Source organism: Astyanax mexicanus, chromosome 9, assembly GCF_023375975.1.
Source record: "Astyanax mexicanus isolate ESR-SI-001 chromosome 9, AstMex3_surface, whole genome shotgun sequence".
NCBI lineage: Eukaryota > Metazoa > Chordata > Actinopteri > Characiformes > Acestrorhamphidae > Astyanax > Astyanax mexicanus.
Genome location: NC_064416.1, coordinates 36,160,812 through 36,173,304, shown reverse-complemented (window position 1 = coordinate 36,173,304; position 12,493 = coordinate 36,160,812). Strand labels below are relative to the sequence as shown.

General features: G+C 36.7%; 1 protein-coding gene and 1 long non-coding RNA gene across 2 annotated transcripts in view; one reads left to right on the top strand and one right to left on the bottom strand.

Moving 5' to 3' along the window:
* The window catches only part of LOC125804584 (uncharacterized), a 432,046-nt gene that overhangs the window by 76,315 nt on the left and 343,238 nt on the right, over nucleotides 1-12,493 (top strand). The gene's annotated exons all lie outside the window — the stretch shown is intronic.
* Nucleotides 1,533-11,818, bottom strand: c18h3orf33 (c18h3orf33 homolog (H. sapiens)). Its single transcript, XM_007231545.4, has 5 exons — nucleotides 11,588-11,818; nucleotides 10,352-10,411; nucleotides 6,057-6,210; nucleotides 3,506-3,666; nucleotides 1,533-2,177 (listed from the first exon to the last, which is right to left on the bottom strand). Exons 1-5 carry the CDS (start codon nucleotides 11,693-11,695, stop codon nucleotides 1,905-1,907), a joined length of 756 nt encoding a protein of 251 aa, XP_007231607.3. The 5' UTR covers nucleotides 11,696-11,818; the 3' UTR covers nucleotides 1,533-1,904.

The window sequence follows — 12,493 nt, the reverse complement described above, 5'->3', positions numbered from 1 at the left end:
TATTTGGACAGTGACACAATCTTTATGGTTTGGGCTCTGCATGCCACCATTCTTGATTTAAAATGCAACAACTGAGTGTATACTTTCAGGTTTATTTGAAAGGGTTGAACAAAAATATCCTATGATGCTGTAAGAATTGCAATCATTTTTCTACAAAGCCTCCTTACTTCATGGACTCAGTAACAGTATTTGGACAAATTAACTTTATCATAAATAAAATGTTAATTCTTAATATTTTGTTGAAAATAGTCCAGGCTATTTTGATTTGCTCTTTTTTTCCCAGAATGTACCAAAGTGTTGATTTGGCCACTTCTAACATTGCCGCCATTTTTCTGATAGATCTATTCTTTTTTTAGGCTAATGTTGGCAGTGTTCATTTTTACAACAAATTTTGATATAAATAGTTGATTTAGTCATAGTCTTGTGACGAAAATGCCATTCAGTTTTAGTCATAATTTAGTCATCTGTAATGTTTTTCGTTTTAGTCGACTAATTATCATAAGAATGTAGTCGACTAAAACGATCTGACTGCGCTACTACAATGAGACAGGTACTGATTGGATGACTAGCTCCTGAAATGAGGCAATGGTTGCAAAGTAATTTCTAAAATTAAACCTTAGGGACTAAACTTTAATAACATCTTAGTTGTTTCATTTAAAATCCAGTGTGGTGGCATGCAAAACCCAAATCATGAAGATTGTGTCACTGTGTCACAATATTTATAAGCCTGTATACTGTATATATACTGCAAATTCAACACTTTCACAATTTCAATATGTGCATATGGGAACACCATTACATTTTAAATTAAATTAATTTATGTAAATTGAAGTTAAATTAACACTTTACAAAGTGTTGGCATAACTAACAGCAAAAAAAAAGATTATAAACCAACACTTTAAGTGTAAAATATATTTATATTTCCACATCAGTGTTAAAAGACTAAGTCAAATGTTGAATAAAAAAAAGAAAGTCTACTATAAGATTCAATTAACACCTATGGAGTCATATTCTCAACTCTATGTAACTCTCCTCAACATTTTTAAACAAATAACAGAAAAGAGTGCAAAAGCCACACAAGCAACGATTCACTAATACCTGTAAATTAGCAGCTCACTGGTGGAGACCCTTATCCAACCTCCAACCCAACACCAAAAGTAACACTCTGCCAGTGGAATTACCACAACTAAATCTCATTATACAGTATAAACAAACATATATACCACATAAACACACACACACACACACAAAACATAAACCTCTTAATAAGACCAAACAAAAAACAATGGTAGCTGCACAGCATACTGGGGCCAAAGCAAAATAGTTGCTTCAGAAATCAAGTATATTAAACAGAGTTTACCTTGCTTTTGTTGGAGTGACTGTCTCTACTGTCCAGGAAAGACTTTCTATAACTGAGGTTTTAAATGCATTCTCATCTTTAACTTTTCAACTCATCCGTGAAGTACTGGATGGTGTATCATCCTTTCATACAGCACAGTTAGGACAGTATGGAAATGCAAATAACTACAGTATTTCTTTAATTCCCTTTGTCTTTTATTTAATTGTAGGCAGTATGAACCCGTCTTGTAGTGTATAAGTATAATAGTATGACATTGTCTTTGTCACATTTGTGTTTCAAAATTCTCCACACATTCTCTATTAAAGACATGTAGGGACTGCAGACAGGTCAGTCCAGTATTGTAGCCTCTTCTTCCAGCCACAGCCACATCTTTTTAATTTAGTGTCTTGTTGAAAAGTGAATGAACAACCCTGGGAAAATAATCTTAAAGGCAACATATGTTGCTCTCAATGAATATTAAAACATATTATGTCCAGTCAGTGGTTCTGAATAGTTGACATTTCCACTTTGCCATGTGGTCCATAGAGATTTTTATATCAGGGCATCACCGGTCCTTAGTTCTAGACATCCAGTTTAGCATTCTCTTAATTGTGGCAACAACTATGTTGCTGCTGAGGGCCTGACTGATCCTCTCCCTCAGACTCTCCTCTTTCCAAAGGCCTTCCCCCTTTTTCTCTGCCCTCCGCTCAGACTTCAGCAGCCGCCTGTGGATCTTGAAGTAGAGTCGAGAGTGAGGGTCCACACCCTGGAGAGGGGCGGTCCTCCCCAGACCCAACCACAGAAGCTCCTCATTGATACATGTGGTAAAGATGGAACCCTGCAGGTTTGGGCAAACAAAAAAGAGTTTTTATTTCTTGAGACAAAAATTATTAAAAAGTAATTTAGCCTTAGAATTAACACAGTTATCATAATGATAATAATAATGTTGTTATGAATTGTTGTTAATTGTACAGGCTTTATTTTTATTCTCCTTTCGTTCACCCTGTTCTTTAATAGTCAGGACCCCATAGGAGAAAAAAACACCACAGAGCAGCTTCTAATTTGGGTGGTGGGTCATTATTCTCAGTACTTTAATAACACTGATTAGCATGGTAGCAGTGTATGAGGTGCTATGGTGTGTTGTGCTGTATGTGCAAGTGGATCAGATACAGCAGTGCTGCTGGAGGTTTTAAACACTTTAGTGTCACTGATGGACTGAGAATAATCCACCAACTAAAAACTAGAAATACCCAGGTAAAAGCATCCTGTGGACAGTGTCCAATCAGAAGCATCCTGTAGGCAATGTCTCTCTGGGCAGCATCCTTTGTGATAAATGTTTTTTAACCCTGGTCCTGGAGGAACCCTGCTCTGCACATTTTTGTAGATTCCCTGCTTTAATTACCCCATAAATGGGCTTGTTAATGAGAAAACTACAGCTCTGGAAAAAAATTAAGAGACCACTTTCGTTTCTGAATCAGTTTCTCTGATTAAGCTTTTTATAGTTATATATTTGAGTAAAATGAACATTGTTTTGATCTATAAACTATGAACTATCTCCCAAATTCATAATAAAATTATTGTCATTTAGAGCATTTATTAGCAGAAAATGAGAAATGGCTAAAATAACAAAAAAGATGCAGAGCTTTCAGACCTTAAATAATGCAAAGAAAACAAGTTCATATTCATAAAATTCAAAGAGTCCAGAAATCAATATTTGGTGGAATAACCCTGATTTTTAATCACAGTTTTCATGCACCTTGGCATGTTCTCCTCCACTAGTCTTACACACTGCTTTTAGATAACTTTATGCCTTTACTCCTGCTGCAAAAATTTAAGCAGTTCAGCTTGGTTTGATGGCTTGTGATCATCCTTCTTTTTCTTGATTATATTCCACCACTGGGTTAAGGTCAGGAGATTGTGGAGGACAAACACTTTTTTACTGTTTACTACACACGTCTATATCTTTAATATTAATCTATAATGTAAAAAATAACTTAAATAAAGCAAAGCATTGAATGAGAAGGTGTGTCCACACGTTTGACTGGTACTGTATATTATTTAAATTTAAGGTCAATGAATCAATAGAAGACAGTAGTGGTAATAGTCTGGTAGGTGAGCCTGTTTCACAGTGTGGTGTGACCTCTGGGTGTCTGCTGTCTGACCCACCCTGCTGACCGACACTAGGCAGTGCAGGCTCTCCTCCTGGCGGCTGATCAACCGGAGCCACACCGCCTGGGTCGGCCTGAGCCGCTGGGACAGCCATTCCTGGCCCTGCGGGGTCAGCTCCACCCCGGCCAGCCGCACATCCAGGGAGGCCACGGGCTGACCTGTGGGGGGGAAGAAGAAGAGTCAGCTAGTTTAGTCACCTATGTCTGCTGACCTCTTAAACCAGGTTCCACATGAGTGCATTTTAAAGTGCCTTTACGATGGAGAAAGAGCTGCAGGGCTTAAAGGTGCTCGACTTCAAAAAGATTCCAGAAGGAAGATGTTTTTACTGATCGTTCATTACATGAACAGGATTATTGAGAATAACGTCACCCTGACAAAAACAACAAGTCTCAGCTCTTATACACATCAGAGAAACTCTAGCACAAGAGAAAACTTCTGATATACAGCTCTGGAAAAAATTAAGAGACCACCTCAGTTTCTGAATCATTCCAAATAAAAATATTGTAATTTAGAGCTTTTATTTGCAGAAAATGAGAAATGGCTGAAAATAAAAACTAAAAAGATGCAGAGCTTTCAGACATCAAATAATGCAAAGAAAACTAGTTCATATTCATAAAGTTTTAAGAGTTTTTAATACAAATACCATTTTTTTAAAGTTTAGTTTTGTATAATAATAGTAATGACATTAATTGTCCACTGTTAATAATTCTTGATGTACATTTTAGTACTCTTTATTGATTATCTTTGCATCCTGATGTATACATTACATTTGAAATGTACATAAATGTTTTTTTGTTTTTTTTTATTCAGACCTCAAATAATGCAAAGAAAACAAGTTCATATTTTATATTTCCATAAGTTTTAAGAGTTCAAAAATCAATATTTGGCAGAATAAACTTTTAATCACAATTTTCATGCATCTTGTGTTCTTCTCCACCAGTCTTACACACTGCTTTTGGACAACTTTATGCCACATTTTATAAACAAAATCTGAACTTAATGACCCCCAGTTCACACAATTGATTATCTTTGCATCCTGATGTATACATCAAAATTTTAATTCATTTTTAATTTTGTGCTTACTCTATTAAGAGTTAAACAGTTGATTCAATAAAATATCTGTAGACAGCTGGACAATATATTCGTATTTTATTGTATTGTGATAATTTTAAGGGTTTCAACAGTACTTTTTACTTTTGTACATTTTACTGTTGTTTACAAAATACACACAAGGTTTACAGATGTTTTTGTTTCTGAATATTTAAAACCATTATTCTATACAAAATAATTATTTTGTTGCAGTAGTATATTCTCAAAATTAATTAAATATTTTCAGTGTATTGTCATATCGCCTAGAATATCATTAAAAACTTTTTAGCACCCCTATTAGGCACGGTAGGCAAAGGATCCTAAATCACAAAAAAAATATCTAAATACTGTTTTTTTTGGTGCTCCAAGTGGTCCAAAGGACAACACCACTGCTACTATGATCAGCAGACCGCTGGTTTGAATCTCAGTCATGCTACTTGCCATCAGCATCCAGAGTCTGAGAGAGCACAAGCGGCCATGCTCTCTCTGGTTGGGTAGATGGCACTTTCTCCCCACATCACTCTTAAGGTGATGTTGATCAGCACAATGCGTCTGTGAACTGATGTATCTGACCCGAGTCACTGCGCTTTCCTCCGAGTGTGCTGGCTACTCAGCAATGCTGCATTAGCATCAGCTGGGGTAACGGGCATAGCTAAATCAGAAAGAAATCTAAACAAATAAATATTAAAAATGTAAAAATCTATTTTGTGCTGACTGATAAACCAAAAAAAACTATGTAGACAAAATTTAAGGCACGGCCATAGAGAATAAATACACTAGTCAGACATGGCCATCAATTCCAAATGAAAGCCTTAATCCTTTTATTTTCACTTCAGCTGGCAATAAAAGCTGATCTCTGGTTTATTCAGAGCCGAGCAAAGCCTATCTAAATGGCTTTCAAGCTACAGCTGAGCCGTAATTCAATTATCCAGCGCGTCTTTCTCCACTAACTGCTTTAGTGCCAATATTTTATCAAAGTGGGCTGAAACAAAATCTTGTAAACGTGCAAATGTTTAGCGCTCAAACTCTCTGATTGAATTAGTAAAAGGAGATGTGTGAGCGCTCTGAGTGCCAGCTGTTAAAACAGAGTGTTCTCAGATGCTTCGCTGAAAGAAATAAAATGCTAATAAAAACAACAGGTTGGAACAAGCCGAGGCACGAGCACCACCATGTGAAAAAAAATAAAAATAATAATACAAAATGTCACCCAAACAACCCGCCAGACAGATGCAAAGACGGGCCTTTGTGTTTTCAATCCCAAAAGACTGAGAATGGGATTCACAGTGAGGATTAATTGATAATTGCAGGCAGCTGTTCAGGCGAGAGTGGTGGTCCCTGACAGCTGCGGAGTGAATCTGCAGGTTTAATGATGAGTGATTAATTGGATCTTTAGGGGGGGCACAGTGGGGTTTTGTTTAGAGGTGTAGGTCAAGGGGAGGGGGCGTGTCTGTGCTCTTACGTTTAGTCAGCAGGGGAGAAACCAAAGGGACATAAATTGGGACGTGTTCCACTTCCAGGCCGCTCTCAGTTACTCTCCTCACTCTGCCCCTGATACTGATGCTCCTCTCGATGAACCGGGTCGGGATTTCAGAGGGAGAGCTGAATTTTGTAATCTGCCAAGCAAAAAAGAAAATGTAAATGCCAAGAAATTATATCTGAACTCTGAAACACAAATTACTTATAGCATTTTAATTAATGAAATCTGTATATATATATATATATATATACACTGCTCAAAAAAATAAAGGGAACACTCAAATAACACAATATAACTCCAAGTAAATCAAACTTCTGTGAAATTAAACTGTCCACTTAGGAAGCAACACCGATTGACAATCAATTTCACCTGCTGTTGTGCAAATGGAATAGACAACAGGTGGAAATTATTGGCAATTAGCAAGACACACTCAATAAAGGAGTGGTTCTGCAGGTGGGGACCACAGACCACTTCTCAGAACCTATGCTGTCTGGCTGATGTTTTGGTCAGTTTTGAATGTTGGTGGTGCTTTCACACTCGTGGTAGCATGAAACGGACTCTACAACCCACACAAGTTCTCAGGTATTGCAGCTCATCCAGGATGGCACATCAATGCGAGCTGTGGCAAGAAGGTTTGCTGTGTCTGTCAGCGTAGTGTCCAGAGGCTGGAGGCGCTACACTCTAACAAACAGAGGTACGATATGAGTACTTTTTTGTACTCGAAGGTACATTCTTTATAATTGTACCCTCAAAGGTACAATATTGGTCTTTACAGGGTCAGATTTGTTCCCTCTGAAGTACAAAGTCATTTCTAACAGCAATAAGTACAGATTTGTACCATTTAACCAGCCAAAAGGTACATTCAGTATTCTGCATCACTGTACTAATAAACAGTATATATTTAAATTGCACATTTTTTATTTGAAAGCCAGACAATTTTGTATCATCAAGTTTTTGAGCCATTTTTAGTTGATGTCAATGTTTATAATCTTTATAATCTATACTGGCACAAAAACCATGGGTACAAAAAAGTACTTTCACTGAAAGGTACTTTTTTGAACCTTAATATAAGGTACAGCCCCAGCGACAAGCTTTGTACTCTTTTAAGTACAAATCTGTACTTATATTTCTTAGAGTATACCAGGAGACAGGCCAGTACACCAGGAGATGTGGAGGAGGCCGTAGGAGGGCAACAACCCAGCAGCAGGACCGCTACCTCCGCCTTTGTGCAAGAAGGAACAGGAGGAGCACTGCCAGAGCCCTGCAAAATGACCTCCAGCAGGCCACAAATGTGCATGTGTCTGCACAAACGGTTGGAAACCGACTCCATGAGGATGGTATGAGGGCCCGACGTCCACAGATGGGGTTGTGCTCACAGCCCAACACCGTGCAGGACGCTTGGCATTTGCCAGAGAACACCAGGATTGGCAAATTCGCCACTGGCGCCTTGTGCTCTTCACAGATGAAAGCAGGTTCACACTGAGCACATGACAGATGTGACAGAGTCTGGAGACGCCGTGGAGAGCGGTCTGCTGCCTGCAACATCCTTCAGCATGACCAGTTTGGCAGTGGGTCAGTAATGGTGTGGGGTGGCATTTCTTTGTAGGGCCGCACAGCCCTCCATGTGCTCACCAGAGGTAGCCTGACTGCCATTAGGTACCGAGATGAGATCCTCAGACCCCTTGTAAGACCATATGCTGGTGTGGTTGGCCCTGGGTTCCTCCTAATGCAGGACAATGCTAGACCTCATGTGGCTGGAGTGTGTCAGCAGTTCCTGCAAGATGAAGGCATTGAAGCTATGGACTAGCCCGCCCGTTCCCCAGACCTGAATCCGATTGATCTGGGACATCATGTCTCGCTCCATCCACCAACGTCACGTTGCACCACAGACTGTCCAGGAGTTGGCGGATGCTTTAGTCCAGGTCTGGGAGGAGATCCCTCAGGAGACCATCCGCCACCTCATCAGGAGCATGCCCAGGCGTTGTAGGGAGGTCATACAGGCACGTGTAGGCCACACACAATACTGAGCCTCATTTTGACTTGTTTTAAGGACATTACATTCAAGTTGGATCAGCCTGTAGTGTGTTTTTTCACTTAAATTTTGTGTGTGGCTCCAAATCCAGGCCTCCATTGGTTAATAAATTTGATTTCCATTGATGATTTTTGTGTGATTTTGTTGTCAGCACATTCAACTTTGTACAGAACAAAGTATTCAATGAGAATATTTCATTCATTCAGATCTAGGATGTGTTATTTGAGTGTTCCCTTTATTTTTTTGAGCAGTGTATATATATGCTAAATCATCAAGTTCACTAAATTATTCCTTATGTTTTCAATGTAGGAAAAAAAAAATTAAACATTGAATGAGAAGGTGTGTCCAATCTTTTGACTCTTGACACTCTAAATTTCAAATTTCCATTTCTGATGTCAGCCACCTATTTGGGGGTATTAAAACGTGATGCACATCCGATGCACAGCACTGAAACTCAGAACTGCCAGATCAGCATTCAAGTTTATCATCAAAAATATTGACATTTAGGAACATAAGCATAGAGGTCACATAAAAAAAAAAATCTGATTTAGACCATTTCATCTGTGTGAACACGGCTTAGGGGAAACGGTATGGAACAATTAAACACTGTGGATGTTCTAAACCGATATACTTATATAATTTCAATAGTTCTTTACTGTAGTCATTAGTGCTGTCAGGCGATAAAAAAAAAAAAAATATTACATGCTTTGTGATACATTAATATAAATGCATCACATTTTTTGCGTCCATTACTTTTTGCTAAGAAAGTATTTTAAACTGTACAATTTCATTACAAACAGTAATGAATATCAGTTAGCAACAGCCGCTGTAAATATTTAAAAATTTTCACCTGAAAAATGGCAAAACAGTCCAAATAAAAAAAAACATATCGGTTCTTATTGTTTTTTATAATTTTTTTCATGAATATTTGGTAAATACTATAAGCTTTTATTATGAAACGCGAACCGGCGATGCTAGCTGTGTTCCGAGTTGAATTATTGTTTGTAACGTTTGTTAACAGATGACTGGCACTGAGCTGGTTAGATTAGTAGGTTGTGGGTTTGATATGATATGTGGATGGTGGTTCTCGATCAGGCCAGTCTTTACTGATCTCAGAACACAGGAATGCAGCTATAAATTTAGTGCTAGCTAACAGCCAAACTCAGCAGGTTAGCAGTCATGTTAGTCCTCATATTAACTGTATTCCGAGATGTACTGTATTAATCACTGGTTTTTGATATCAGAATGGTGTTCCTGTGCTGTGTTATGTATTGCAAGTTTGGCTGTGTGATGTAATATGTGTATGATGATGCCTGTCCTGAAGGTCAAAACACCGGAGGAAAAAGTACTGAAAAATTGTATTTGAGTAAAATCTACTCGAGTAAAAGTGAAAAAGTACTCAATTTAAAATGTACTTTGAGTAAAAGTTACATAGTTACTTTTAATTATTTGATGTAAAAAAGTAAAAACAAATTATAAATTAAATTGTTTTTAATGAACTATTATTCTACATAATAATTTGGACCTATTTGTTCAGACCACCCCATAAAACAAGTGGCATAGGTTTCTATGATCCATTTTTTCTTTACTATTAAAACATTATGGTAATGTAGGTGATTAAAACTGGTATTTTATAGTTTTACAGTTCATTATTATTTTTTAAATTGCCATTGCTATGTTTTAACTGCTATTTACATGTTTTTTTTAACATTTAAGCAGATTGTTTAATGATAAAAATACTTACCACCACATGCTTTCTCAGGTTTGATGTGGAAGTTTTGAAAGCTGACAGCTCTGTCCGGCGGGGCACATTTTGCATTGCATGAGGAAGTCATTGCCTCAATATTCTACGTGCAAGCATCCGTGCAATTTTTTTTCATTTAATTTAATTCAGACAATTGTTTTTTTTCCCCAGCATTTTTACTCAGTAATTGGGAGTTTTCCAATGTAGCAAAGTAAATTACTTGGGCCAAAATGTACTTAAGTAAAAGTAAAATTACCTATTTTAAAAACTACTTTAAAAATTACAAATTACTCCTAAAATCTGCTCACTTACAGTAACTTGAGAATGTAATTAATTACTTTCCACCTCTGCAAAACACTGATGTGAGCAAAGCAGCGCCGTTCCAGCTCCGTCATAAGATTAATTAAAAAAACTGTTGAGTTCATTTGACAGCCCTAGTTATTATTTAATGCTTGGCAAATTGATCTTGGCTAAATAGAAAGTCAGTGATTTCTGCTTTACCAGTCTGATGCTCCTCGCTATGACCAGCACACCGGCCACTGCAAGTCCTGTGCTGATGTTCTGTGAACAGAGCAGACATACGGTATATATTCTTTAAATGTAAAGAAAAAACATACAGGTGTTTATGAAACATTAGGAGAATGTGAGCTAATGTGAATGTTTAATGATTCTTATGATTACATCAGCCAGTGACCTAATTTTAAATATTTTCACTTGGATTCTGGACACTTTCAGATTTAGTCCTGCTGTATCTCTGTGTCTGTTCATCGCGTGAAAGAGTCTCACAGTTTTACGTAATACAGTACCATCCATAAGACTGGATTCAATTAAATTCAATGTTTTTCTTTTTCTTTATTTAATTTTCTTTATTATTACTGAAATTCAAATATTATTAAATACGCATCATGAATGAGGCTATGTTAAAATAATCTGAAGTATAAAACATGCTGGTTTGTTTCACATTTTTTTATTTTTAAAACGTAAAAAAAGTAGTTTCTAGGTTCTAAAAAACAGAACTCTCTATTACATGCACGGTACCTACACCATATTGAGAAAAATACTGAATCCCCTGCATGGATACCATTTTCACACAGTCTCTTTCTTATTATTATATCATTAACACTGACTTTAGCTGATACAGGTGAGACCTGCAGTTCTTTAGATGTTGTCCTGGGTTCTTTTGTGACCTCCTGGATGAGTTGTCCAAGCCCTTTTGGAATGAATTTGTTCGGCCAGCTACTATTCCATGTTTTCTCCATTTGCGTATAATAGCTCTCACTGTGGTCTGAAAGCTTTAGAATTTACTTTGTAATCTTTTCCAAAATGATAAATGATCAATGACTTGGTTTTCTCATCTGTTTTAGAATTTCTTCAGATCAGGAATTACCTAGTTTACTAGGTAATTCCACACCTGTGACGTAATAGTTTCCATGTCTTTATTATTAATCCACAATATAGAAAATGAATTAAATACATGAATTAAAAAAAACACTGAATGAGAAGGCCTGTCCAAATTTTTGGCTGGTACTTTAAATTCTTTAGCTACACAATCACAATGAAGTGAAGCTAGGTTATGTTTTAGTCTGGATGAGCAGCTTTTCACCAAACCCAGATTAGATCATCTGAATCCAGAGAGGAGCTGTTCAGAATGCAGGTGTATGAAGCTGGCTGTGCATTATAATGTTATAATAAATTATAACATGAACCGCGCTGTTATTTTCTCCAGGATTTACTCACCCGCACCAGAGTCAGATTATCATCCGCAAACTGTGACACCACTGTGACCACATTAAAACTCTGTTTCTGCTCTTCCTGCTGCTCCTCTTCACTACACGAGCCCGGCATGTTGTTTACACTGTAAAAACTACAACTCAGACCCCGCCCCCGCTGAAGACGGCAAGCGAGAGGGCCCAAAGTACCGCAAACCGCTGTAGCCTAAAAATCCAGAGACTGCAGAGATAAACACAGTCTAACACAGGCTTTACTGTTAAATACTAAGATTTAAGATTTTAATATATAATTTATATATATATATATATATATACGAGGTGGGTCAATGTAACGTTTAGCAGTTTAATTTTCTCACTGTATCAAGCTAAATTCGAAAATAGAAAATCGGGTGTAAAACTTATTATTTTTTTTATTCAGTAGAGTAAAGAACAAATGGGTTTTATCTATTTTTTATTATTAAGAAAAATGAAAAGATAAATCTTCTCTCGATTTTCAGATTTGTCAATTTTTTGTAACACAATCTTGTAACAAAAATCTGATGGTATAATCCTTGCAAAATGCAAAAATGGAAAAATCTGAAAATAAAGAAAAGATTAATTTTTTTCCTATAAATTCAATTGTTAGGTGCAGAGTAAAAATAAAAAATTAAAACCTATTTCTTGTACACTGCACTACTTAAATAAATCAAATAATAAGTTTTACATACAATTTTCAATTTTTTGCATTAAGCCTTAAACAGTCCAAAAATAAATTAAGAAACTATACACTGACCGAGGTACAACCAAAAAAAAAAAAAAATGGTGCATTGCTCACTCTGTTGCAAAAATAACTTTTTTATTTTATTAAGGATATGAAGTTTCTCTACAACATCTACAACAAAGAGAACTCTGTAAATATGAAAAGTAAATGTAT

Bases quoted from the DNA above. Each gene is read 5' to 3' on its own strand.
- c18h3orf33 (XM_007231545.4), bottom strand. From the start codon at position 11,695: ATGCCGGGCTCGTGTAGTGAAGAGGAGCAGCAGGAAGAGCAGAAACAG. The intron at 10,412-11,587 runs GTGAGTAAATCC...CTCTGTTCACAG, and splicing joins ATAATCTGACTCTGGTGCGG to AACATCAGCACAGGACTTGC. The intron at 2,178-3,505 runs GTGGGTCAGACA...CCAAACCTGCAG, and splicing joins GCCTAGTGTCGGTCAGCAGG to GGTTCCATCTTTACCACATG.